The sequence below is a fragment of the Vespa crabro genome, chromosome 1 (assembly GCF_910589235.1).
Source record: "Vespa crabro chromosome 1, iyVesCrab1.2, whole genome shotgun sequence".
Taxonomy (NCBI): domain Eukaryota; kingdom Metazoa; phylum Arthropoda; class Insecta; order Hymenoptera; family Vespidae; genus Vespa; species Vespa crabro.
This window is the reverse complement of record NC_060955.1, coordinates 18,834,126-18,859,449: the sequence shown is the minus strand read 5'-3', so window position 1 is coordinate 18,859,449 and position 25,324 is coordinate 18,834,126. Positions and strand designations below refer to the sequence as shown.

General features: G+C 27.0%; 5 protein-coding genes across 5 annotated transcripts; all 5 read right to left on the bottom strand.

Annotated features, from left to right (window-relative positions):
• Positions 1-1,030: 1,030 nt before the first annotated feature.
• LOC124428858 (putative gustatory receptor 28b) lies at positions 1,031-4,515 on the bottom strand. The gene is made up of 3 exons (XM_046973476.1): positions 4,423-4,515; positions 4,270-4,359; positions 1,031-1,135 (listed from the first exon to the last, which is right to left on the bottom strand). Exons 1-3 carry the CDS (start codon positions 4,513-4,515, stop codon positions 1,031-1,033), a joined length of 288 nt encoding a protein of 95 aa, XP_046829432.1.
• A 1,814-nt stretch (positions 4,516-6,329) lies between these two features.
• On the bottom strand, positions 6,330-10,020 carry LOC124428803 (putative gustatory receptor 28a). The gene is made up of 9 exons (XM_046973347.1): positions 10,013-10,020; positions 9,690-9,794; positions 7,859-7,984; positions 7,634-7,743; positions 7,212-7,397; positions 6,885-7,131; positions 6,675-6,737; positions 6,516-6,605; positions 6,330-6,434 (listed from the first exon to the last, which is right to left on the bottom strand). Exons 2-9 carry the CDS (start codon positions 9,762-9,764, stop codon positions 6,330-6,332), a joined length of 1,002 nt encoding a protein of 333 aa, XP_046829303.1. The 5' UTR covers positions 9,765-9,794; positions 10,013-10,020.
• A 516-nt stretch (positions 10,021-10,536) lies between these two features.
• LOC124428428 (putative gustatory receptor 2a) lies at positions 10,537-11,970 on the bottom strand. The gene is made up of 7 exons (XM_046972480.1): positions 11,950-11,970; positions 11,729-11,856; positions 11,266-11,514; positions 10,956-11,208; positions 10,833-10,901; positions 10,684-10,773; positions 10,537-10,605 (listed from the first exon to the last, which is right to left on the bottom strand). The coding sequence occupies exons 1-7, from the start codon at positions 11,968-11,970 to the stop codon at positions 10,537-10,539; spliced, it is 879 nt and encodes a 292-aa protein (XP_046828436.1).
• Positions 11,971-14,806: 2,836 nt separating this feature from the next.
• On the bottom strand, positions 14,807-16,817 carry LOC124428370. Its single transcript, XM_046972357.1, has 7 exons — positions 16,760-16,817; positions 16,217-16,320; positions 15,849-16,126; positions 15,536-15,784; positions 15,226-15,478; positions 14,949-15,038; positions 14,807-14,878 (listed from the first exon to the last, which is right to left on the bottom strand). Exons 1-7 carry the CDS (start codon positions 16,815-16,817, stop codon positions 14,807-14,809), a joined length of 1,104 nt encoding a protein of 367 aa, XP_046828313.1.
• A 3,309-nt stretch (positions 16,818-20,126) lies between these two features.
• LOC124428294 (putative gustatory receptor 28b) lies at positions 20,127-21,114 on the bottom strand. The gene is made up of 5 exons (XM_046972249.1): positions 20,975-21,114; positions 20,669-20,892; positions 20,464-20,561; positions 20,309-20,398; positions 20,127-20,228 (listed from the first exon to the last, which is right to left on the bottom strand). Exons 1-5 carry the CDS (start codon positions 21,112-21,114, stop codon positions 20,127-20,129), a joined length of 654 nt encoding a protein of 217 aa, XP_046828205.1.
• Between the last annotated feature and the right edge of the window lie 4,210 nt (positions 21,115-25,324).

Here is a 25,324-nt window from a genome sequence, read left to right as displayed (position 1 = left end):
AGAAAAATTAATATTGTCATGTGTCTATTCTCAAATAATATTAACCATCGATGATCAATCACAATAATAACTATTATGATGAAAATCGAAAATAATATAAGATAACACTGTTGCCAAAAGTATTTAGACAAATTCATTGGTATATGCAGTTGACCCATATTTCGAATACAAGTTTCTATTTGCAACATGATATGTCTCATTTTCTGCGAAAAATAACGAAAATTGTTATAAGGATAAAAATCTTGGTGAATTTAATAAAATAAAAGAACGATCACCTTTCTTCTGAGAACTCCAGCAATAATGTTGACAATGATAAACACATAGCGGCTATAAACATGTAACTGATATGTCATTAGTATTAATGATGATTTGAGACACAAATCTTCTATTGCAAATGAAATTTCATTGGCCATAATAATGTAAAAAGTGATAGAAAAACAAGCATAAACTATACCAATCGTGTTAATCTTATTATCGACAAAATATTCTATCAGACCAGTAGTAAAAATCGAATTTATTATTATTAATGGTTTGATGCTACGACGAAATTTATCCGAAAGAAACATTTCTAAAGTATTCTTTGAGAAAACAATTTTATTTATTTCCTTCTTCTTTTCCCAAACGCACTAATTATTTCCAACTGACTGATTGAGTCATTTGTTATCCAATATTTGCGGAAAAGAAATGTATATAGAACATTATCCGCAGAGTTTCAATGTGACACTACGATTGCTCGGAACTAATTACTTAGTTTACTTTTTATTTGAGAGGTGAGAAGAGCTCTCTTTTCCTCTGAGCTATCGTTCGATTAATTTCACTTACAGGTATTACCTTTTATCTCATAAAAATTAATAAAAAATTATTTATTACATAGATGCTATCTTTTTCTGTTCTTCAATATTTTTCTCTCTTTTTATTGACCCAGAAAAAATAAAAAGGGATATATTAAAATAAAATATGATATTATTTTAAATTGATGTCAATTACATGTGATACATTTATCGAATAAAGAAATATTTTAATTCATTCATCATATCATCGACGTTGAATTAGAATACATATTGTTAGACAATATTTTAGGTTTATCTCCAATTTGAATAAGAATAACGATATAAGTAATAATCAAACCAATTGCCTATAACAAATATTAAATTTTTATAAAATGAAAGATAAAAGATATCCAAAGATAGCATTTTCAACTTACACTGTATATAAATTTACGATCTAAATCGTAGAATCCGCAGGCGGTGAAAATCAAACGATTGTGAACTAGTTGATACGTAAAATCACGAATCTGAAACAAAAAATTGTTCATTTAGCAATATGATTTTTTATGCTGCCATTCATTTTTACTTACTTCATCGCGAAATTTCTTGCTGGTCGAAGGTTCATACAGTTCATAAAGTATATCACCAATTTTCTCAGCATATAGAAAAATAAGAGAAATCATATAATATGTATTTTTATTAATATCTCTTATCATTCCAAAAGATTTTACATTTTGTAAATATCATTTATATTTATGGATAAAAGAAAGATGCAATAAATTAAAAAAAAAAAACGTACTTCCGTAATCGTTGCCTCACATATATTGCTAATTGAAAAAATCTCGATAACATAAAAAAGAATCCAATATAATAGCTCATAGAAATTTTCTATCCAATTGTCCAATTCGTATCCTGATACGTTAATGTATAAGTCATGTAATAATGTAATTAGAAATACAACCGATGACGACGTGGATATAAGCATTTGTAATCCATAAGCATCATTTATTATTCTGGCACATTTTATTAATTCCAAGTGGATTTGTCTTTAATCAAAAGAATAAAAGGAAATTATTAAAAATTAAAGATAAATGATAATCCGTTTTGTACTATTAGACAGTAACTTACTTGACCCTCTTTAATTTCACAAGGTTCTCATTCGCTTTGTACATTCGATAAACAATAGATAACGAAGAATCATCTTCCCAATTGTCTTTCATTCGGAGCACTCTCTTATGTTGTGGAGAATCGATAGTTGTTGTCAGCATACTTTGAAGTACATTATTCAATTGACCAAATTTGATTTTTATATATCTGTTTAAAATCATTCGTTACAGTTTAGTAAATATTAATTTCTTTTCGTAATAAATAAAATAATTGTCTTGCCTGATCCAAAAGATAAAAGTAAAGTTGCTAATCATTATTACGATGGTAGGATAATTGTCAAAGTAACAATAGTGTAGTATTAAAATATTATTGTGTGATAAGCTCTTATGGACGTACCAAAATATATCGAGTAAAATTAAACTTGATATGATAAAAATGAAAAATACACCTGCGATACATTGATATTGGAAAAGAGAAGAATAAATTGTCGATATGTTTAATTCATCAATTTTTCGTGTACAAATTTCCAATTGTTCTATAAACAATTTTATTTGCTGTAAATATGAATCAATTTACCAATTTTTTCGATTATTTCTTATTTCTTGTATATAATATATCACTTAATAACATAATAATCATTTAAAGAAAAATCATGTTTACTAATTAAAAAGATCTTACCTTTTCTCTAACTAAACCAGCAAAAAGTGATATAACATAGAAAAAGAAGTTACTAAAATATTCGATCATGCTAATTATTACTGCCGTTTTTGTTAATTGGTCTTCCGCCAAAATATCAATTAAATTCTTTAATGTATAAGTTAAAATACTGTAGTAAACTGAACAACAAATAACATAAACAAAACCAATCGTACGAATCGTTCGATTAACGAAGTATTCTAATAACCCAGTGGAAACGATCGAATTCGCAATAATCAGTGGCATAACAGATCGTTGAAATTCTTTTGATCGAAACATTCTAAAAGATTAAAATTTTTTTTTTTTTTTTTTTGAAAATGCAACCTTTCACTTTCCAAAAAAAAATTTCTTTTCCAATTTATAAGAAACTACTTGCTGAAGTTTTCGAATGATACTAATTCTTATTACCAGTCTTTCTATTTCTATTATACTAAAATTTTTTCATGATAGATATTATTATGACATCAATTTAGCTCGGGATAAAAACTAGAAATTTCCTACTCACCCTATTTTTCATTTCTTATCATTTGTCCTTGTCTTTTGTATGAAAGGTATTCATACATATTTATATATATTACCTCGTTATCATATAAAAGTCATTAAGAAATTATCTATGAAGCAGATCGTAGTATTGAAGTTAAATTTTATTTTTTTATCCTGCTTTACCCTTCTATTTTTTATATAGATCCAATCGTAAATTTTTATAATTACATTTGTAACAATCGAGAAAAAAAAGGACTGGTGCAATGATTTATGATACTTTTTTTAATGAATTTTCGCCTTGAATTATGGCAACGATGAATATCATAATAAAACCAATACACTGAAAAATAAATAAATTAATTATACTTTTCATTATTTTTAATTTCTTTTTGTTGTATAATATAATTATAGAATATATAATGATTGTTCTATGTAAAATTCATTTGCATAAAAATCATCCGCTTTTCTGTATTTAATTGATTCCAAAACAATAGAAGAAATTAGTAGAACTCATATTTTCTAAATATAACAAAACATTTTAAATATAAAGAGAATTACGTTACCTATGTTGACCAAGGTCACTATGTTAAGCCAATGAAAAATGATTAAAACGCATTTCGATATTGCCTTACTTTTATTCCATTAAATAAATTATTAGATTTAAAGATATAGTTATATGTTTTATCTATTCGATTATGTGATTAATATTTTTTTCATAGACACATTTCCTTTGTAAAAAATATTGTATTAAGAGTAGTATTGCAAGATAAAAGTATGAAGATAAATGGTATATGAATTAACAAAGTGCCATTTGGAGAGTATTTTTATCAATTCATATATAATATTTCCTTAGTATATTCATATTTTTTAGCAATAATATTTGTGCTATAATAACAGCAGATTTGTTATAAGTAAATATAAACAAATTACTATAAATATTGTAAACATTACAAAATACTGTTAAGATTACTAAAATATTTTGATGCTTTTTATAGTTTCAGATAAATCTACATCTAACAATGATTTTAAAATTCTCATAAATCATTACCCGTGAAGGTCGAACTTTCAACGAAAGTATATGATGATACATTTTCAATTTGAATGAGAATAATGAGGTAAGTTATAACAGCACCGAACATCTAAAAATAATGAACATTAATCTGTAATTTTAATATAACTCTAATAATCAATAATATAAATTTTGCTTTGAACGTACACCATGTATCAATGTATAATCGAGATAAAAGAAACCACAAGTTGTAAATGACAGCGGATTTTGAATAAGTTGTAGAGTAAAGTTACGAATCTAGAAATATGATAAAATATTGATATTAAATTATTAATAAATTTGTTTTTATAAATTTATTACCTCAGCACGAAATTCCTTGCAAATTGACGGTTCGTACAATTCACAAAGGATATCTCCGGTATTTGTCGCATGTAAAGAAATATGATATAACATCAATATTTATTTCATTTAATATTTCGTTGAAATATGAGGGGAGAAAAAATTTATAACAAAAAAATAAAATAATAAATAGTTACAATAATTAATAAATAATTAATACCTCTGTTATAGTTGTTGCACATATATGACTTACAATGATAATCTTGAAACCAAAGTAAGACATCCAATATAAATAAGTAAAACATTGTAAGAGATCCGTATAATAGCGTTTAATTATTAAATAATAGTAAGCATTGTAAGTTGTAATAGTGATTAAAATGAAAGTTGTTATTAGAGAGAACAGAGTATATAAGCTATACGCTTCGTTTGTATTTTTAGCACACTTGATTAATTCCAGATGTATTTCCCTTCAACAAAAAATGAAAAATATAAAAAATCAAAATAATTATTTTATAAAATTGCGCTATAAATAATTACCTGACTTTTTTTATTTTCATAACGTCTTCGTTAGATTTATAAGTTCGATGAATATTTGATAACGGAGAATCGTTCTTGCTGTTACTCCTATATTGAAGGACTCTTTTATGTTGCGGCGAATGAATAGTAGTTGTAAGCATACCTTTCAATAGTTCGTTCAATTGACTAAATTTGATTTTTATATACCTATTTTAAGTTCAAGATTCACTAAAATTTGACAAATACTGAGTATGTTTTGCTATAGATCAAATGATTTACTTACCTTATCCAGAATACGAAAGTAACATCGATTACTAATAATATAATAAAGGGATAACGTTCGAGGTAAAAGCAAATAAATATTTTCCAATAACTAGACTCTATTAATATTATCCATGAATAATCTAAAACTGCCATAGACATTACGATGAAAACAATAAATAAGATAAGATAATATTGTTGCCAAAAAGATTTAGACAAATTCATTGGTATATTCAGCTGATCCATTGTTCGAATACACGTTTCCAGTTGTAATGTGAAACGTCTTACCTTCTGCGAAAGATAGTGAAAAATGTCGTACTGTAAAAATTTTGATAAATTAAATAAATTAGAAGAACAAACAAATTCACCTTTCGTCTAAGAATCCCAGTGATAATAGTGACAACGTAAAATAAGTAATCGATGTAAACGTATATTTGTAGCGTTAGTTGTGCAATTGTCGGTTGATTTTGTTCAAATATTGTAATAGGTAGCGATAATGAATAGATCAGCGAGAAATAGAAAACAATAGAGAAACAAACATAAATTATACCGATTGCGTTAATCTTAATATCGACGAAATATTCCAGCAGACCAGTAGTAAAAATCGAATTCATTATTATCAATGGTTTGACGCTACGTCGAAATTCCGCGGATAAATACATTTCTAAGATATACTTCAACAAAAATAATGTCATTTATTTTCTTCCTGTTAATTAATTATTTCAAACACACTAATCGAAGAACTTGGTATTCAAAGAAAAAAAAAAAGAAAATGTAGAACATCCTTTGTGGAGTTTTGAAATGACACTACAACTGAGCACAATTCATTGCCTGCATTATATTTTATTACGCTTTCATCGAATATTTTGACCTACATTCACGTTCGGAAACGTAGAAACATTATTTTCCTTCTATACATCGTTCGATAAAATCCATTTATAACTATTATCATATTACCATGTAAATATTGTTCAACACACAAATGTTATTATTTCCTGATCTACTCTCTATTTTTTTCTTATTTTACTTTTTTTTATGATGCCGCAGAAAAAATGAAAAAGCATGATGTAAAACAAAATATTGTACCACATAAAAAATTGTCCATTACGTGTGATACATTTATCGAATGAAAAAATATTTTAATTCGTTCGTTATATTCCTAACGTTAAATTATAATTCGTATTGTTTAAAAATACTTTAGGTTTATCTCCAACTTGAATAAGAATAACGAGATAGGTAGTAATCGAACCTATCGCCTAAAACATGTTAATATATATTAATTTCATTATAAATTCTTATGTAATGAAAGATATTCAAAAATTGCATTTTCAACTTACACTATATATAAATGTACGATCTAGATCATAGAATCTGCAGGCGGTAAACGTCAAACGATTTTGAATTAGTTGAAACATAAAATCACGAATCTGAAACGAAAGATAATACATTTAATATGTAATTCGATATATTATACACTTACACGCATCGTTTCTTACCTCATCACGAAATTTCTTGCTGGTCGAAGGTTCATACAATTCGTAAAGAATATCTCCAGTGTTCTCGACATATAGAAAAATAAAAAAAAAAAATCAATATATGTTTTTATTAAACTCTCTCAAAGTTTCAAAAGATTATATGTATTTTTAATATCAAATATAAGGTTAAATAAAAGAAAAAGAAAAATTGATTTATTAAAAAGAACATACTTCTGCCATTGTTATCTCACATATGTTGTTTATTGCAAAAATCTTGATGACAAAATATAAAATCCAATAGAAATGCGAACAGAACTCATTCATCCAATTGTCATAATTGTTTGTAATTGAAATAGCGTATAGACTGTATAAAAATGTAATAGTAAATATGACGCATGAAGATATTGATGTAAGAATTCGTATTTCATAAGCTTCGTTTATAATTCTGGCACATTTCAATAATTCAAAATGGATTCTCCTGCAATCAAAAGGAATAAGAGGAAATTCCTTATCGAAGAAGAATAATCAATCGTTTCAGATTAATTATCAATAACTTACTTGATTCTCTTTAATTTCACGATGTTCTCATTCGCTTTGTATATTTGATAAACAGTAGATAACGAAGAATCATCTTCCCAATTATCTTTCATTCGGAGCACTCTCTTATGTTGTGGAGAATCGATAGTTGTTCTCAGCATACTTTGAAGTACACTATTCAATTGACCAAAGTTGATTTTTATATATCTGTTTAAAATCACTTGTTAAAATTTAGTAAATGCTGATATATTTGATAATAAATAAATCGATTGACTTGCCTGACCCAAAAGACAAAAGTAAAGTCGATGACCATCGTTACGATATAAGGATAATTATCGAAATAATGAAATTGTAATTTTAAAATATAATTGAAAGGTAAGTTGATATAGGAGTACCAATATATATTATCAATAATTAAACCTACTATCATAAAAATAATAAACACTCCTATGATACATTGATAAAGAAAAAGAGAGGAATAATTCTTCGGTACATTCAGTTTATCAATTTCTCGTGTACAAATTTCCAATTGTTTTACGAACAATTTAATCCACTGTAAAAATTAAGTTTTTTTTATTAAATTACTATCGTTATATATAAAACATCAGTCTTAATAATACAATAATCACTTAAAGGAAACATTTATCAATTAATAAAAAAATATATACCTTTCTTCTCGAAATACCAGCAAAAATTACTATGATATAGACAAAGGCATTATTAATAAACCGAAATCTGGTGATTATTTTTCCCACTACTGTTGCTTGAACACGCGTAGAAATATCCAATATTTCCTTAAATAGATAAAATAAAATACTATAGTAAACTATACAACAAATGGCATAATAAAATCCAATCATCTGAATCGTTCGATCAACGAAATATTCTAATAGGCCAGTAGAAACGATAGAATTAGTGATAATCAACGGCATAATGGTACGTTGAAAATCTTTCGACTGGAACATGTTAAAAGATTTTAGTTTGTTTTTTTTTTTTTTTTTTTAATACAACTTTTCAATTTCAAGAAAAAACGTTTAGTTTCTTCTCTAATTTGTAAAAGACTACTTGCTAGAGTTTTCGAATGATACTAATTTTTACTACATGTCTTTCAGTTCTTATCACGCTTGAGTGCTTTTATAATAGATATGTATTATTATAATTTGCGTTGTTAGCTTGGAATAAAAACTTCCATTTTCATACTCATCCCGCTTTTCCATCACGTAAAATATTTTCTTTGCTTTTGTTATTTCGATGAGATGCATTCGTCCATATTTATACACATTATCTTGTTATGAAAAGAAAATCAATAAGAAATTATTTCTTAAACGAAACGTTATATTGACGTTAATTTATATTGTTATTAAAATAAATTACGAATAAGCGTAATATATATATATATATAAATGATTAACTGTTAAACATCTCAAATATAAGCCTATTAGATGTACTTACTATATTTGGTTTAATGAGACGAGTCAGTTTTACAATTCAAATTCTAAAGAAAAAGTAGAGGATTTAGCTATGCTTTCAATTAGAATCACAGAATTAGAGTTATAAACTAATCAGCAATAATTTATTTCTTTCTGACATTGAAATGGAGGTATATAAACATATAAATCTTGAATTACGAATCTCTTATTTGAAAGATTTGATATTTTTCAAAATTTTACTGGGACATTACAACGTTAATTTATTGTTTATATTCTTGAATAATCGCCTAAAATATACACATATATATTAAATTCTTATATAATGAAAGACAAGAAATATCCAGAAATTGCATTTTTAACTTACACTATATATAAATATTTATATTTATATATAAAGGTTTAGATCGTAGAAACCGCAAGCGGTAAAAAATTTCTTGCTGGTCGAAGGTTCGTACAAAAATGTCTCCAGTGTTCACGACATATGGAAAAATAAAAAAAGTCAATATCTACTTCTATTAACATTTTTTGCTATTGTAACTTTGCACAAATTGTAAATTTGTTAAAATTAAAAAAAAAAAAAAAAAGAAAAAAATTGTTAAAAAGAACATAATTCCGTCATCGTTGTCTCGCATACGGTTTAATAATTGTTGACTTATTTTGTCATAAATAAAAACATTGACTTGCTTGATCCAAAAGACAAAAATAAATTCGATCACCATCGTTATGATGAGAGAATAATTATTGAAGTAATAGAATCGTAACATTGAATTGTACTCGAAAGATAATTCGATATCGCTTAACCAAAAATTATCATTTACAATTAAGCCTAATATAATAAAAATTAACAATATGTTTGCGATACACTGATATTAAAAAAGAGAAGAATAAGTACTCGATATGTTCAGTTCATCGATTATTTGTGTACAAATTTCCAATGGTTTTATGAACAATTTTATTCGTTTGTAAAAACGAATCGATTTATCGATTTATTTAATTATTTCTTGTATATAATATATCACTTAACAATACAATAAAGAAAAAAATTATCATTTGAGTGGAAATATTTTACCTTTCTCCTCGTTATATCATCGAAAATTGTTATGATATAGAAAAAGGTGTTACCAACAAATGTAATTGTGGGCATTATTCTTGTCACAACTGATCTATCAGCACCCTTAAAAATATCTAATATATTCTTAAACTTATAGAATAAAATACCATAATAAAATGAACAACAAACAACATAAACAAAGCTAATCGTATTAATCGTTCGATTAACAAAGTATTTTAATAAGCCAATGCTAACAAACGAATTCGCGATAACCAATGGCATAACAGAACGTTGGAAATTTTTTAATTGAAACATTTCACAAGACTTTTTAATTTTCTTACTGTAAACACTTTTCACTTTCAGGAAATATTATATTTTGAAGTTCCTTTTCCTATGAATTTATCACGACTCCTTTCAGGAGTTTTCGAACGATACTAATTCTTTCTATTAGTCTTTCTGCACTTGTTATACTTATACTCAAGTGTGTTCGTAATAGATATTACTATGACTTGCATTATTAGCTTGAGATAAAAATTATTAATTTTCTGCTTACCCAACCTCTTCCATCGTGATAAATATCTTCTTCGTCCTTGTCTTTTCGATGGAAAACATTAATCAATATGCATACAGTTTACTTCGTTATCAAATAAAAATCAATAAGAAATTATTTATTTAAACGGAACGTTATATTGACTTTACATTTTATCGCTATTAAAGCTGCTAAAGATGTCAAAACTTTTATTCTTTTTCTTTTTGACATTTTATTTCATATAAGAATTGATTGGTAAATTATTATAATTATACTTGTATTATTTGTACAATAGATGAAACGAAGCTCTGTAATAAAAATTAACTCAATGATTTATCATTCTCCTATCATTGAATCGGTTACTTGTATCATGATAACCATGTATGTCGTTATAATGCCGATACACTGAAGAATAAAAAAAATTATTAGATATTTTATTCCTATTACTCTTTTACAGCGTTATACGTAAATTATTGTACCAACCGAACAAATGTGTTTGCAATTAAGATTATATAAACCGTAAGCGGAAAACACGTTACGACATTGCATCATTTGTAAAGAAAATATTTCTATCTGTAAAGGAAACAATATTAATTCATTTAAATTTTGAAATATTTCATAGAAATATTAACCTCCTTTTGTATCTCGAAATCCGTATTTTGCCCATAAAATGTATGAATAATTTCGTTGGTGCGTTCAGCCTAGAAAAGTCATAGTCATATAAAATAGAACGACGAATCAATGCTCTTTCATACCTCTTTTGTTGTTTTATCACAGATGTAATTAATTATAAAGATCTTTGTCGAATATTGTAAACATAAGAAAATTGTGTGAATAAATTCAAAAATCATTTCGTACATGTTACGTGATTTCTCCCGATACTTCGCATAAAGTCTATATAACACAATTATGTCAATCATAACACACATTGCCATTTCTAGGGATATCTGTATGCCATACATATTACTAAGATTGTTGGATACTCTGTATAATTCCAGATGAACCTGTCTGAAAATATCAAATTTTCACGTATATTATAAATAATACTTTGTTCAATAGGCTCACCTGATTGTTCGTAACAACATTCTACTCTTATTTATTTTGTGACTCGAAATTTGTAATTGCGACTGCCTTTGTCTTAATGACGGTGCAACGATAAATAATTTTTTCGAATCGACAGGAAGAGATCGTTCTATAGAAAAAGAACCATCAGCTTCTCTGTGTTCAAATAATTCCGAAATAACAGAAGAAACAGGCAGCATATTGATATCGGCAAGAAGTTCGTTCACTCGTTTAAATTCCGATTTGATGCACCTATGTATTTCAAAAATTTACAATTTACAATAAAAACGGATTAATAGTTAAAACTATTACGTACTTTATAATTGTAAAAAACTCGATCACCAGTAAAAATTCGATCATGAAACCATATATATGTAGAAACATTGAGTAATATATCATGAATGATTTATAAATCGGCTGATTTGTTAAAATTTGTTCTAAAATAATTATTATAAAGAAGACGAACAAATAAATGATAACGATCATTATGTCCATTATCGTTCTCTTGTAAATACTGTTGAAAGATGTTGATGAGCCTAATACTTGAAGCGTTTTATCAACTTCGTCTATCTTTTTAGCACATAATTTCAATGCCTATGTATTGTTGGTTTTAAGAAAATCATTGAATAATTTTATAGAAAAAATCATAAATATTAATATATCATACATATCTATTGTAGGACTCACCTCGCTCCGATATAATCCCATTATAAGTATCATATATATCATTATATGATATATTATAGCTATAATATGAAGTATAAATCCATCTAATTTATATATACTAATGTTGGTTTTCCATTTATCGCGATGAAATGTTCCGACATAGTGCAAATAGCAAAGTGTCGTCGAATAAAGAAAACTAAGTATAGGTTTGGAATATCCACGAAATCCGAAAATACGCAATCCAAAAATATTGCTTAGAATATAGATCGGCCATAAAACATCGCTTATACTTTTCGATGGAATTTTCTCAATTCTAGAGACTTCCCGAACATCTTTTCTTCTAAATCTTTTAATTAAATTTTTCATGGAGTATTTCGTTGTCTTCTTTAATCACCGACAATCAAATCAATTTGTTTGTATAATAAATAAATTAATTTGCAAAGATTCAAGCTTTTAATTCTTTTTGCTTCTATTCTCTTCTTTTATTTTGTGAGAAACGAATGGAATCCGGTGAGATGTGTTTGAAGGATACTATAATAATGCGTTACAGTTCTTCGAGTGCCGCTATAGAGCTCATCAAATCAATAACGCTGTCTATTTCCTTGATATCATTTTTTATCATTATCTTTGGTCATTATCTTGAGTAATTCATAGCAATATCTAAGACGTTGAAAAGATAAAGAGACAAGTACCTAATTATAATCTAGCTGGAGAAATTTCAATACCTTTTTTTTATTATATTTCTTATTAGATTATTGTTTTTAAAAATGAAAAGTTAACGTGAAAATTAAACAATAATAGCAATATTGTCAACCAATCTGTCTAGATATAATTAAAATTGCACATGTTAAACAAGGTCATTATAATAGATCAATGAAAAATAATTAAAATATTGCATATTTTAATATTACTTTTAACGCATAAATGCGCCTTCTCAGATATTTACAGAACTATCTCCTAAATGTATGAACGATACACGTACACAAGTTCAATACTTTTTTCTACAGTACTTTCGCCTAAGAACCATATATCTCTATCGCATATATTTGTCCCTGGGAATTCCTTGGATAATCGTTATGAAAATGAGTAGATAAAAAGAATTTAGGAATTATTAGTAAAGTATTTAGTTTTCGATAATGTGTGAGTCGGGCACCTACCTTTCAAATATCAATACAATAATCCTGGATCCAAATGATAATTAGAATGAAGGATCATGCATGAGATTGGTTAAACATTTTGAACGAACTATTCTGACATGTCCACTACCAATAAGAATATTGCTTTCCCATTCCAGATACTTTTTACTTAAATTCCTCCCTTTCCATTTCCCTTTCCTAATTCACTAATACCTTCGTGGATAGTTCGAGAGAAATTTATACACAGTCGCACTCATTGGTAAGATAACCAAGTCTTATCAATATCACAGGCTATGCTCCAAATGGAAGTATCTAGCACAAACTAAATCGTAGCAGTTTACCTTACATTCTTCCGACTCACAGTGAGTGATATTTTGCTGACGGCCTCCCATGGTAACCTATCCTAATATCGTTCTACCCTTATTCATTGTGACCAGTGGGTTTATACCTCTGACTATTAGGAAAATATGAGGAAACTTTCTCCGTGTAAATTGACTATCATCGCTTGTCCGGTGCGAGACGCGTGTCTGGAAACACTCTAGTAATTGCATCCCTCACGACGCAACAATTACTTTACTTTTATTCTACGAGAAAAATCATCTATGTACATGATCGTATAATCAATCATATTTACTATTTAATTATTCGATTAATAACTACACTTCATAATCATATTTATTTTGTAAAAAATTATATTTAAATAGTATTGCAAGATGAGAATTTAGAAATTATCGAGAAATTAGTTACTTTTGTATAATATTTTGACCTACATTTACGTTCAGATAAGTGGGAAATGTCTTTTTCTTTGATGCGATAGTTCGATGAAACCCACTTATAGGTATTAACTTTCTTGCCATTAGAAATTAATATAAAATTATTCAATATTCAGATGTTATCTTTTTCTATTCTTCTCTGTTTTCTCCATTTTCCTGTTTTTCTTTCTTTAAATGAATCTTCTATCGCATGAAAAAATCAAATGATAGTTGGGGAAGTAGCAATAATACTTGTTAGAGTTAGATTAGGCAAATGAAGCGATCAGACATACCATCATACATAAATCATATTACTTTACGTACATAAGTGACATCGGAGAAGAGTAATTAAATACGAACGATTTGTTTCGAAAATATAATTTCTCATTTTTAAAATAAATGTTAAAGTTTCCTTCCTTATTTTCAAGCGAATACTTTTGCCGAAGTTTGATAGTAGCACTGATTCTTACTATCAGTCTTTATGTTCTTTTTTGTACTCGAATGATTTCATAACAAATATTATTTGGCATTGTTAGCTTGGGGAAAAAAACTGCACCAATTTCCTATATACTCTACTTCTACTATCTTGTTAAATATTTTCATCGTCTTCATCTTTTCGATAAAAGATATACAATAGAAAGATATACAATAGATAGACAATACAAAAAGATATACACTACCACATAATCAAATGAAAATCAATAAATCATTATTTCTTAAGCAGGATGTTATATCGGAATTAATTTTTATAGATATTCAAATAAACAATAAATGATTAGATATTATAATTATTATTTATTAATCTATTATTAATAAATTATTTCTTGAGCAAAAAGTTATATCGGAGTTAATTTTTATAAGTATTAAAGTAAACAAAGCACAATATTTTAATTTACTCTTTTTATATCATATAAGAATACACTTATAAATTTTTAAATTAACACTTTTATCGTTCCTACAATAAACAAAATGAAGGACTACAATAGAGATTTATGACTTTCCTTTTACTGAATCGGTTACTTGTATCATGATAACCATGTATGTCGTTATAATGGCAATGCACTGAAGAATAAGAAAAAAAATTATATTTCTCATTTTCATAACATGACTGTACATAAATAATTATACAAACCGAACAAATGTGTTTGCAATTAAGATTATATAAACCGAATGCGGTATAAGCGTTATGATGTCGCATCATTTGCAAAGAAAATACTTCTACCTGTACAGAAAAAGATATTAATTCATTTAAATTTTGAAATATTTCATAGAAATATTAACCTCCTCTTGTATCTCGAAATCCGTATTTTGCCCATAAAATGTGTGAATAATTTCGTTGGTTCGATCAGCCTAGAAAAATCGTAAAGTAGTTACATAAAATAGTACAACGAATCACTGCTCTCCCATACCTCTTTTGTTGTTTTGTCACAAAAATAATTAACGAAAAAAATCTTAGTCGAATGTTGTAAAAACAACAAAAGCGATCTAATGAATTGAAAAATCAATTCGTGAGTGTTACTTATTTCTTCCTTGTATGTCACATAAAAATTATATAGCACATATGTGTTGAGCATAATACACATTGCCATTTCTAGGGATATCTGTATGCCATACATATTACTAAGATTGTTGGATACTCTGTATAATTCCAGATGAATCTGTCTGTGAATATCAAATTTTCACGTATATTATAAATAATACTTTGTTCAATAGGCTCACCTGATTGTTCGTAACAACATTCTACTTCTATTTATTTTGTGACTCGAAATTTGTAATTGCGACTGCCTTTGTCTTAATGACGGTGCAACGATAAATAATTTTTTCGAATCGACAGGAAGAGCTCGTTCTATAGAAAAAGAACCATCAGCTTCTCTGTGTTCAAATAATTCCGAAGCAATAGAAGAAATAGGTAGAACACTGATGTCGGCAAGAAGTTCGTTCGCTCGTTGAAATTCCGATTTGATACACCTACGTATTTCAAAGTTTTCCAATTAATAATAAAACTGAATTAATGCATGAAACCATTACATACCTCACAATGGTAAGGAATTCGATCACCAGTAAAAATTCAACCATAAAACTATACGTATGTAAAAATATGAAGGAACATATTTTTAACGGCTTAATAAACGGCCAATTTTTTAAAATTTGCCCTACGACCTTTATCATAAAAAAGACGAACAAATAAATGATAATTATCGTTATGTCCCTTAATGTTCTATTGTAAATGTTGTTGAAAGATGTTGATGAGCCTAATGCTTGAAGCGTTTTATCGATCTCGTTTATCTTCTTAGCACATAATTTCAATGCCTGCTTATTATTCGTTTCAAGAAAATCAGTGAATAATTTTATAATAAAAATAATTAATATTAATATATCATACACAGTTCATGGACTTACCTCCTTTTGACATAATCCTATTATAAGTATCGCAACTATCACTATAAAATGTACGGTAGATGTAATATGAAATATAGTTTCGTGTACATCAATTATTCTGTTGTCTGACCAATAAAAACGAGATATAAAATATAGACAGCAAAGTAACATCGAATAAAAGAAATTAAGTATTGGTCCGGAACGACCTCGAGAAAATCTCAAAAACCGCAATCCAAAGATAATGCTCAGAATATCGATCGGCCGCAAAACATCACTCATACTTTTTGATCGCTCATAATTTAATTTATCAACTTTTGAAATACGTCGAACATTTTCTTTCTTTCTAAATCTCTCAAATAAATTTCTCATATTTATTTCGTTTTTTTCTCCCATAGTCGACAAACACAAATCACAATTAATTGTAAAGTAGAAAAATAAATTTTAATATATCGCAGTCTTTACACTATTTATCTTTGTTTTTGTCTCTTATTTCATGACACTCTAACAGAGTCCGATAAAATGTCTTCGAAGGATATTATAGTAATGCGTGAAAGTCTCTCAAACGTGGCGCTGCGATACTCATCGAGACAAGAACGCTCTCTATTTGTTTGATATCTCTCATTATCTTAAATAATTCATAACAGTGTTTAAGATGATGAAACTATAAAAGAACAAATGTCATAATATAGCTGATGATCAATACCTTTTATTATTATATTTTTTGTTAACAGCATTAATATTTTGTATAAATCGATGTATGTAAATATTATAATGGAAAAACGATATGAATAAATCATGATAAAACTTTTCTAGTAATTTTTCCCAAATGATGAGTAAGGTTTAAATATCCGTAATAATTATATATAATAACATAAAAACAAAAAATAACATTGCATAACACTGTTGTCCAAAGAATTTTGACAAATTCATTGTAATGAATCAAATTCAGTTGTTCCATGGATCGAACACAAGTTTCTATTTGCAACTTGAAACGTTTTATCTTCTGCAAAAAGTAACAAAAGATGATGTAAGAAAAATATATCAATAAATTGAATAAATTGCAGATATGAAAAACTTCACCTTTCTTTTAAGAATACCAGCGATAATTGGGATAATATAAAACATATAATCATTATAAATGTATAATCGATGCGTTATTTGTATAAGTAATGGTTGTGTAAGTAAATGTGGAAAATGAACATAGATAGAATATCGAAACGTAAAAAATGATAGACATGCAAGTATAAACTATACCAAACATGTTAATATTAATATCGATGAAATATTCTACTAGATCAGTGTAAAAAATCGAATTGATTATTATCAACGGTTTGATGGCATGTCGAAACTTTACTGATGAAAACATTTCTAAAATATTCTTCAAGGATTCAACTATATTTGAAGTCTTCCTCTCTTCTCGAAGAAACTGATTATTTCAAAAACACTGATCGAGAAGTCCTCAAAATCCTTTAGTACAAAAAAATGCAGTATATACAATGTTGAGTTTCGAAATGGTACTTAAAACAACTCACAACGCTTTATTCGCATTATTTCTTATTAAGATCTTATCGGATATTATTGTTATGACCTAGTTCGAATGTTATGACTCGCGTTCGAATAAATAGGAACTGTCTTTTTCTTTGATGCGATCGTTCGATGAAACCCACTTATAGGTATTAACTTTCTTGCCATTAGAAATTAATATAAAATTATTCAATATTCAGATGTTATCTTTTTCTATTCTTCTCTGTTTTCTCCATTTTCCTGTTTTTCTTTCTTTAAATGAATCTTCTATCGCATGAAAAAATCAAATGATAGTCGGGGAAGTAGCAATAATACTTGTTAGAGTTAGATTAGGCAAATGAAGCGATCAGACATACCATCATACATAAATCATATTACTTTACGTACATAAGTGACATCGGAGAAGAGTAATTAAATACGAACGATTTGTTTCGAAAATATAATTTCTCATTTTTAAAATAAATGTTAAAGTTTCCTTCCTTATTTTCAAGCGAATACTTTTGCCGAAGTTTGATAGTAGCACTGATTCTTACTATCAGTCTTTATGTTCTTTTTTGTACTCGAATGATTTCATAACAAATATTATTAGGCATTGTTAGCTTGGGGAAAAAAACTGCACCAATTTCCTATATACTCTACTTCTACTATCTTGTTAAATATTTTCATCGTCTTCGTCTTTTCGATAGGAGACACACATTACCATGTAATCAAATGAAAATCGATAAAAGATTATTTCTTAAGCAGGAGGTTATATCAGAGTTAATTTTTAAAGGTATTAAAGTGTGTTTAGGTGTTAAACGTGTTAAAATGTGTTTAGGTGTTAAAGTAAACAAAACCCAATTATTTCGATTTACCGTTTTATAAGTATTATATAAGAATACACTTGTAAATTTTTAAATTAACACTTTTATCGTTGTTACGGTGAACAAGTTAAAGGATCATTCTTTTATTGAATCGTTTATTTGTATCATGATAATCATATATGTCGTTATAATGCCGATACACTGAAGAATAAATAAGTAAATTATATATCTCATTATATTTTACTTCACTTTTAGAACATGATTGTAAGTAAATAATAATACTAACCGAACAAATGTGTTTACAACCTAAATTATATAAACCGAATGCGGTATAAGCGTTATGACGTCGCATCATTTGCAAAGAAAATATTTCCACCTGTAGAGAAAATATTATTAATTCATGTAAATTGTGAAATATTTTATAGAAATAACAACCTCCTTTTCAATCCCGAAATCAGTATTTTGCTCATAAAATGTATGAATAATTTCATTGGTTCGCTCAGCCTAGAAAAAGCATAAAATCGTAATATAAAATAAGACTACGAATCACTGCATTCCCATACCTCTTTTGTTGATTTATCACATACATAATTAACGATAAAAATCTTAGTTAAATGTTATAAACACAACAAAAGTATTCTAAAGGAAACTAAAATCAATTCTTGAGTGTTACGTATTTCTTCCTTGCACTTCACATAAAACGCATATAATGTGTACGTGTTAAGCAAAACACATATTGCAATTTCTAAAGATATCTGTATGCCATATATATTACTAAGATTTTTGGATACTCTGTACAATTCCAGATGAATCTGTCTGAAAATATCAAATTTTTATTATTTAATTTATCATAATTTAATTTATCAACTTTTGAAATACGTCGAACATTTTCTTTCTTTCTAAATCTCTCAAATAAATTTTTCATGCTTATTTAGTCGTCTTTGCCAATCGTCGACAAACACAGATCACAATTACTTGTTGAATAGAAAAATAAATTTTAATATATCGAAGTACTTTTTCTTTTTATCTTTGTTTTCGTCTCTTATTTTGAAACTTGAAGCAGTGTACGATAAGATGTCTTCGAAGGATATTATCGTAATGCGCGATAGTATCTCAATTGTGGCGTTGCATACTCATCGAGTCGATAACACTCTCTATTTCATTAATAATATTATCTTGAATAATTTATAACAATGTTTAAGTCAGTGAAAGTATAAAAGGACGAGTATTATAATTCAGTTGAGGAAAATTCAATGCCTCTTATTATTATATTTTTTATTAATAACATATATTTTTTATAAAATAAAAATAAAATAGAAGGATTAAACATGAAAATAAAACAAAAGTAACAGTACTGATAATGCAATGAAAAAAAAAATCACTTTGTAAACAGAAATGAAAAAGAAATAAACATATGCAGCTATTTTGTATATACAAATTTCCTGATTGTATTCACACTTTTTAAATATTTGTGCTATAAAAAAGTACATGTGATCGATGAGAAGTATAAACGGCTTACTATATATATTTAATGCTATAAACAGTACTAAAAATTTCTACACTTAATATAGCTCTAGATATATCGAAAAATAATCTTATATTTCTCAATCATTATTAGTTGATAACGTTGAATTTTTAATTAAAATTTGTGGTACGTCCCCAACTTGAATGAGAATAACGATGTAAGTTGTAATGATACCGATCAACTAAAAATAACAAACATTAGTTATCTATAATGTTAATATAAATCTAAATGTCAGTAGCAAAAATTATGCTTTGAACGTACATTACGTATCAATGTATGGTCTATATCAAAAAAGCCATTAATCCTAAAAATCAGTGGGTTTTGAATAAGCTGTAGAGTGAAATCACTAATCTGTAATTATAATAAAGTATTGATAGTTATTAATTTCTCGTAAATTTGTATTAATCAATTATTACCTCTACACGAAATTCGTTACTGGTTGACGGTTCGTACAATTCACAAAGAATATCTCCGGTGTTTATCGCATGTAAAGAAATAAGATATAACATCAATACTTATTTCGTTCAGTCTTTGGTTGAAATTTGAAGAAAAAAAATACATTATCGTAAAAAAAAATAATGAACACTTATAAGAAACATACCTCGGTGATAGTTCGTGCACATTCATAACTTACTATAGCGATCTTGATCGCAAAATGAGAAATCCAATATAAAAAGTTGAAAGTTATCAGTTTTTCACCGTGGTTCGTAGAAATTAAGAAACGAAACAGATTGTAAGATGTAATGGTGATTAAAATTAAAGATGCTAATGTAGACAATAAAATATGTAAACTATAAGCATCGTTTATATTCCTAGCACACTTGATTATTTCCAGATGTATCTCCCTTCGATAAGAAATAAAATATATGAAAAATTAATACAACAATTTTATACAAATCGACCGTAATTATACGGTTATTAAATTACTTCGCTTTTTTTATCCTTATAACGTTTTCGTCCAATTTATACGTTTTACGAATATCATTTGATGCATGCTTATCCTTTCTAATATTCTTCCTTCGAAGAACTCTTTTATGTTGTGGCGAATCAATAGTAGTCGTTAACATGTTTTTTAGTAGTTCATTCAATTGATTAAATTTCATCTTAATACAACTATTTATAGTTTAAAACTCATTAAAAATAGTATATCTAACAATTTTGCGAAATATAGAACAATTTACTTGCCTTATCCAGAATAAAAAAGTAAAATCGTTGATTACTAGTACAATAGCGGGAAAACGATATAGATAAACGATGATAAAAATTTTCCAGTAATTCATACCGTATGATAGTAAACTTTGAATATCAATTATCATCATAATTACTAATGTTAAAACAAAATATAACATTACATAACAATATTGCCAAAAATATTTAGATAAATTTATTGGAATATTTAGTTGTTCCATGATTCGAATACAAGTTTCTATTTGCAACTTGAAACGTTTTGTCTTCTGCAAAAAATAACAAAAGATGATGTAAGATAAATATACCAATAAATTGAATAAATTACAAGTATGAATAACTTCACCTTTCTTCTAAGAATACCAGCGATAATAGAGATGATATAAGACATATAAATATTGTATACGTATAACCGATATGTTATTTTTATAAACAATGATATTTCTCCAAAAATAAATATGTCAAAAGAATATAAATAGATCATTGAGACATAAAAAATGATAGAGAAGCAAGTATAAACTAAACCAATCATATTAATATTAATATCGATGAAATATTCTACTAAACCAGTGGAAAATATCGAATTCATTATTATCAACGGTTTGATGCCACGTTGAAACTCTGCCAATGTAGACATTTCCAAAATATTCGTCAAGGTTTCAACTGAATCTGTATTTTTTTTTTCTTTTCAAAAAAAAAACTAATTATTTCAATTTTTTTAGATGAAGAGAATGCAGAACATTCTTAGTATTGATATGACACTTACGATACCTCACAACACTTTGCTCGCATTATATTTCATTACATTCGTAGTTGACATTTTCCTGACCTATGTTCGCATTCAGTAGAGGGGGAATTCACCTTCTTTGTCTAATCATTCGATTAAATCCACTTATACCTATTACTTTTTTATCATATAAAAATAAATAGGAAATTATGGAATACTTAGATATTAGCTTTACACATTCTTCTCTCATCTTTCTGTCCTTTCGCTTTTTCTTTTTATCGATTTACAGATGAAAAGATGTATTATATTACAAAATATGATATTACATAAAACATTGTCTATTACGTACGATACATTTTCGAATAAAGAAACATTCCGATTTATTCATTATGTCGTTGACGTTGAATTATAAATTGTATTATTGATATATACTTCAGGTTCACCTCCAACTTGAATAAGTATGACAAGATAGGTAGTAATCGAACCAATCGCCTACAACATACGTAGATATCTTACATTGTTATAAAATGAAAAATAAAAGAAATCAAATTTGTATTTTCAATTTACACTGTACATAAATGTATGATCTAGATCGTAAAATCCGCAAGCAGTAAACTTTAAACGATTTTGGATTAATTGCATCATAAAATCACGAATCTGAAAGAAACAAATAGATTTTATATATTTTGTGTATATTACTAAATTAATAATTGATAAAAATTATTTCCTACTTGATCGCGAAATTTCCTACTGGTCAAAGGAACATACAATTCATACAGAATCTCTCCAGTGTTTGCGGCATATAAAAGAAATAATGAAAGTCAATATATATCTTCTTACATCTCTTACATTTAAAAAGGATTCTACATTTTGTAAATATCAGATGCAAGATTATGCAATGAAAAGAATAGAAATTGTTAAAAAAAAAGCATACTTCTGTAATCGTTGTCTCACATATATTCACTTTTACCAAAGTCATAATGCAAAAATAAAAAATCCAACTTAAATGCACGTATAACTTTTTTATAAAATTATCATATTTGTTTGCCATTGAGATAATGTACAGATCGTATAACAATATCGTGATAAATACGATGGATGTAAATATAGATATAAGAATAGGTAATCCATACGCTTCATTTATGATTCTGGCACATTTCATTAATTCCAAATGGATTTGTCTTAAATAAAAAAAAAATAAGAAAGAACTGTTAAAAATCAGAGAGGAATAATAAACCACTTCGTACTAATTGTCAATGACTTACTTGATTCTTTTTAATTTTACAAAGTTTTCATTCGTTTTGTATGTTTCATAAACAGTAGATAACGAAAAATCATCTTCCCAGTTATTCTTCATTTTGAGCACTCTTGCATGTTGTGGAGAATCGATAGTTGTTCTCAGCATACTTTGTAGTACAGCATTTAATTGACCAAACTTAATCTTTATATATCTACTTGAGATCACTCGTTAGGTTTTAATAATTGTTGACTAATTTTATAAGAAATAAAAACAATGACTTGCCTTATCCAAAAGACGAAAGTAAAATCGATAATCAACATTATGATGACAGGATAAAAATCGATATAAAACAACAGCCACATCGAACTATAGTTTGAACATAACTTTGTCTTAGAAAACCAAAAAATTTCAGTTGCAGTTAAATCTAATATTACGAAGATTAAAAATGAATATATGACACACTGATGCCAGAAAAATGAGGAATAATTTTTCGGAATGTTCAGTACATCCATTCCTCGTATACAGGATTCTATTTGTTCTATGAACAATTTTATACACTGTAAATATTAACCAATCAATCTTTAAAATACAGGAATCACAGAAGCAAAGAAATTCATATTAAAAAATAAAAAAATTTTTACCTTCCTTTTCGTAAAACTATTGAAAATTGCAATGTTATAGATGAAAATATTACTAAAATAATTCAAGATCATAATTATACTTCTTAATTCTGATCCTTTACTTTCCATTAAATTATCAGGTATATTCATAAACGTAAAGAATAAGATATTGTAGAAAACAAAACAACAAACGACATAAGCAAAACCAATTATACGAATCGTTCGATCAACGAAATATTCTAACAGGCCAGTACAAACGATTGAATTAACAATAATCAATGGCATGACGGAACGTTGAAACTCTTTCGATCGAAACATTTTTAAAATTTCTTTGATTTCCTTTATTAATAATCACACTTTACATCTACAATTATAATTTTAAACTTTCTGTTCTTATTTTTAACTGACTCCTCGCTAGAATTTTCGAGCGATACTAATTCCTATTAGCAATTTCTGTTCTCTTTATACTTGAGTGTTTTCATAATACATAACATTATGACATATCATTATTACGAAAAACTACCATTTTCTTACACTCCCTATCTCTTCCATCATGTTAAATATTTTCTTCGTCCTTGTCTTTTAATGGAAAGCATTCATCTATATACATAGGCATTACCTCTTTATCAAGTGAAAATCAATAAAAAATTATTCATGAAGCGAAACGTTATATTGTCCTTAACTGTCATCACTATTAAAATAGCAAACGAATTAAAATATTTAATCTTCTTAACAATTTTATTACATATAAAAAATTACTCATAATATTATATAATAACACTTGTATAGTTTGTAAAATTGACAGAAAGACCATCGTAGTGATTTATCATCCTACTTTTATTGCAACGGTTATTTGTATGATTATAAATATGTATATCGTTATAATTTCCATACACTGAAAAATAAAAAAATCATTAGATATTTTATTATTATTATTCTTTTACAGCGTAATTATACGAAAATTATAGTATCAACCGAACAAATACACAATATTTGCAATTAAGATTATATAAATTGAACGTGGAATATGCATTATGAAATTATATTAACTTATTAATTAAAAAAAATTATCAATATTGAAGAAAAAAACTACCCAGAAGTTCCAATATTATTACATATAATGTAATTTTAGCGAAAAAATTATAAATGATTTCATTGTCTTCACCAACTAAAAAATGATTTATCTTATGCTCGACCATAATTGTACACATCGTAAAACTTATTTCTTTAGTTGTCTCATTGCAAAGGCAATAAGAAAAAATCGCTGTGATAATGGTAGTGAAGAAGAATTGAGCATCAATTTCCATATTGCATTCAAACATTTAAGTACTTGTGCTAGATAAAAAATACATAATTTAGAAAAGTACCATAAATGGATAATTGTAAATATTTAATGCTATAGAGATTACTAATATATTTCAACCCTTAATATAGTTCTAAACGCATCTATATCTAAGAATGATCGTAAATTCCTCAATCATTATTAGGCGATAAAGTTGAATTTT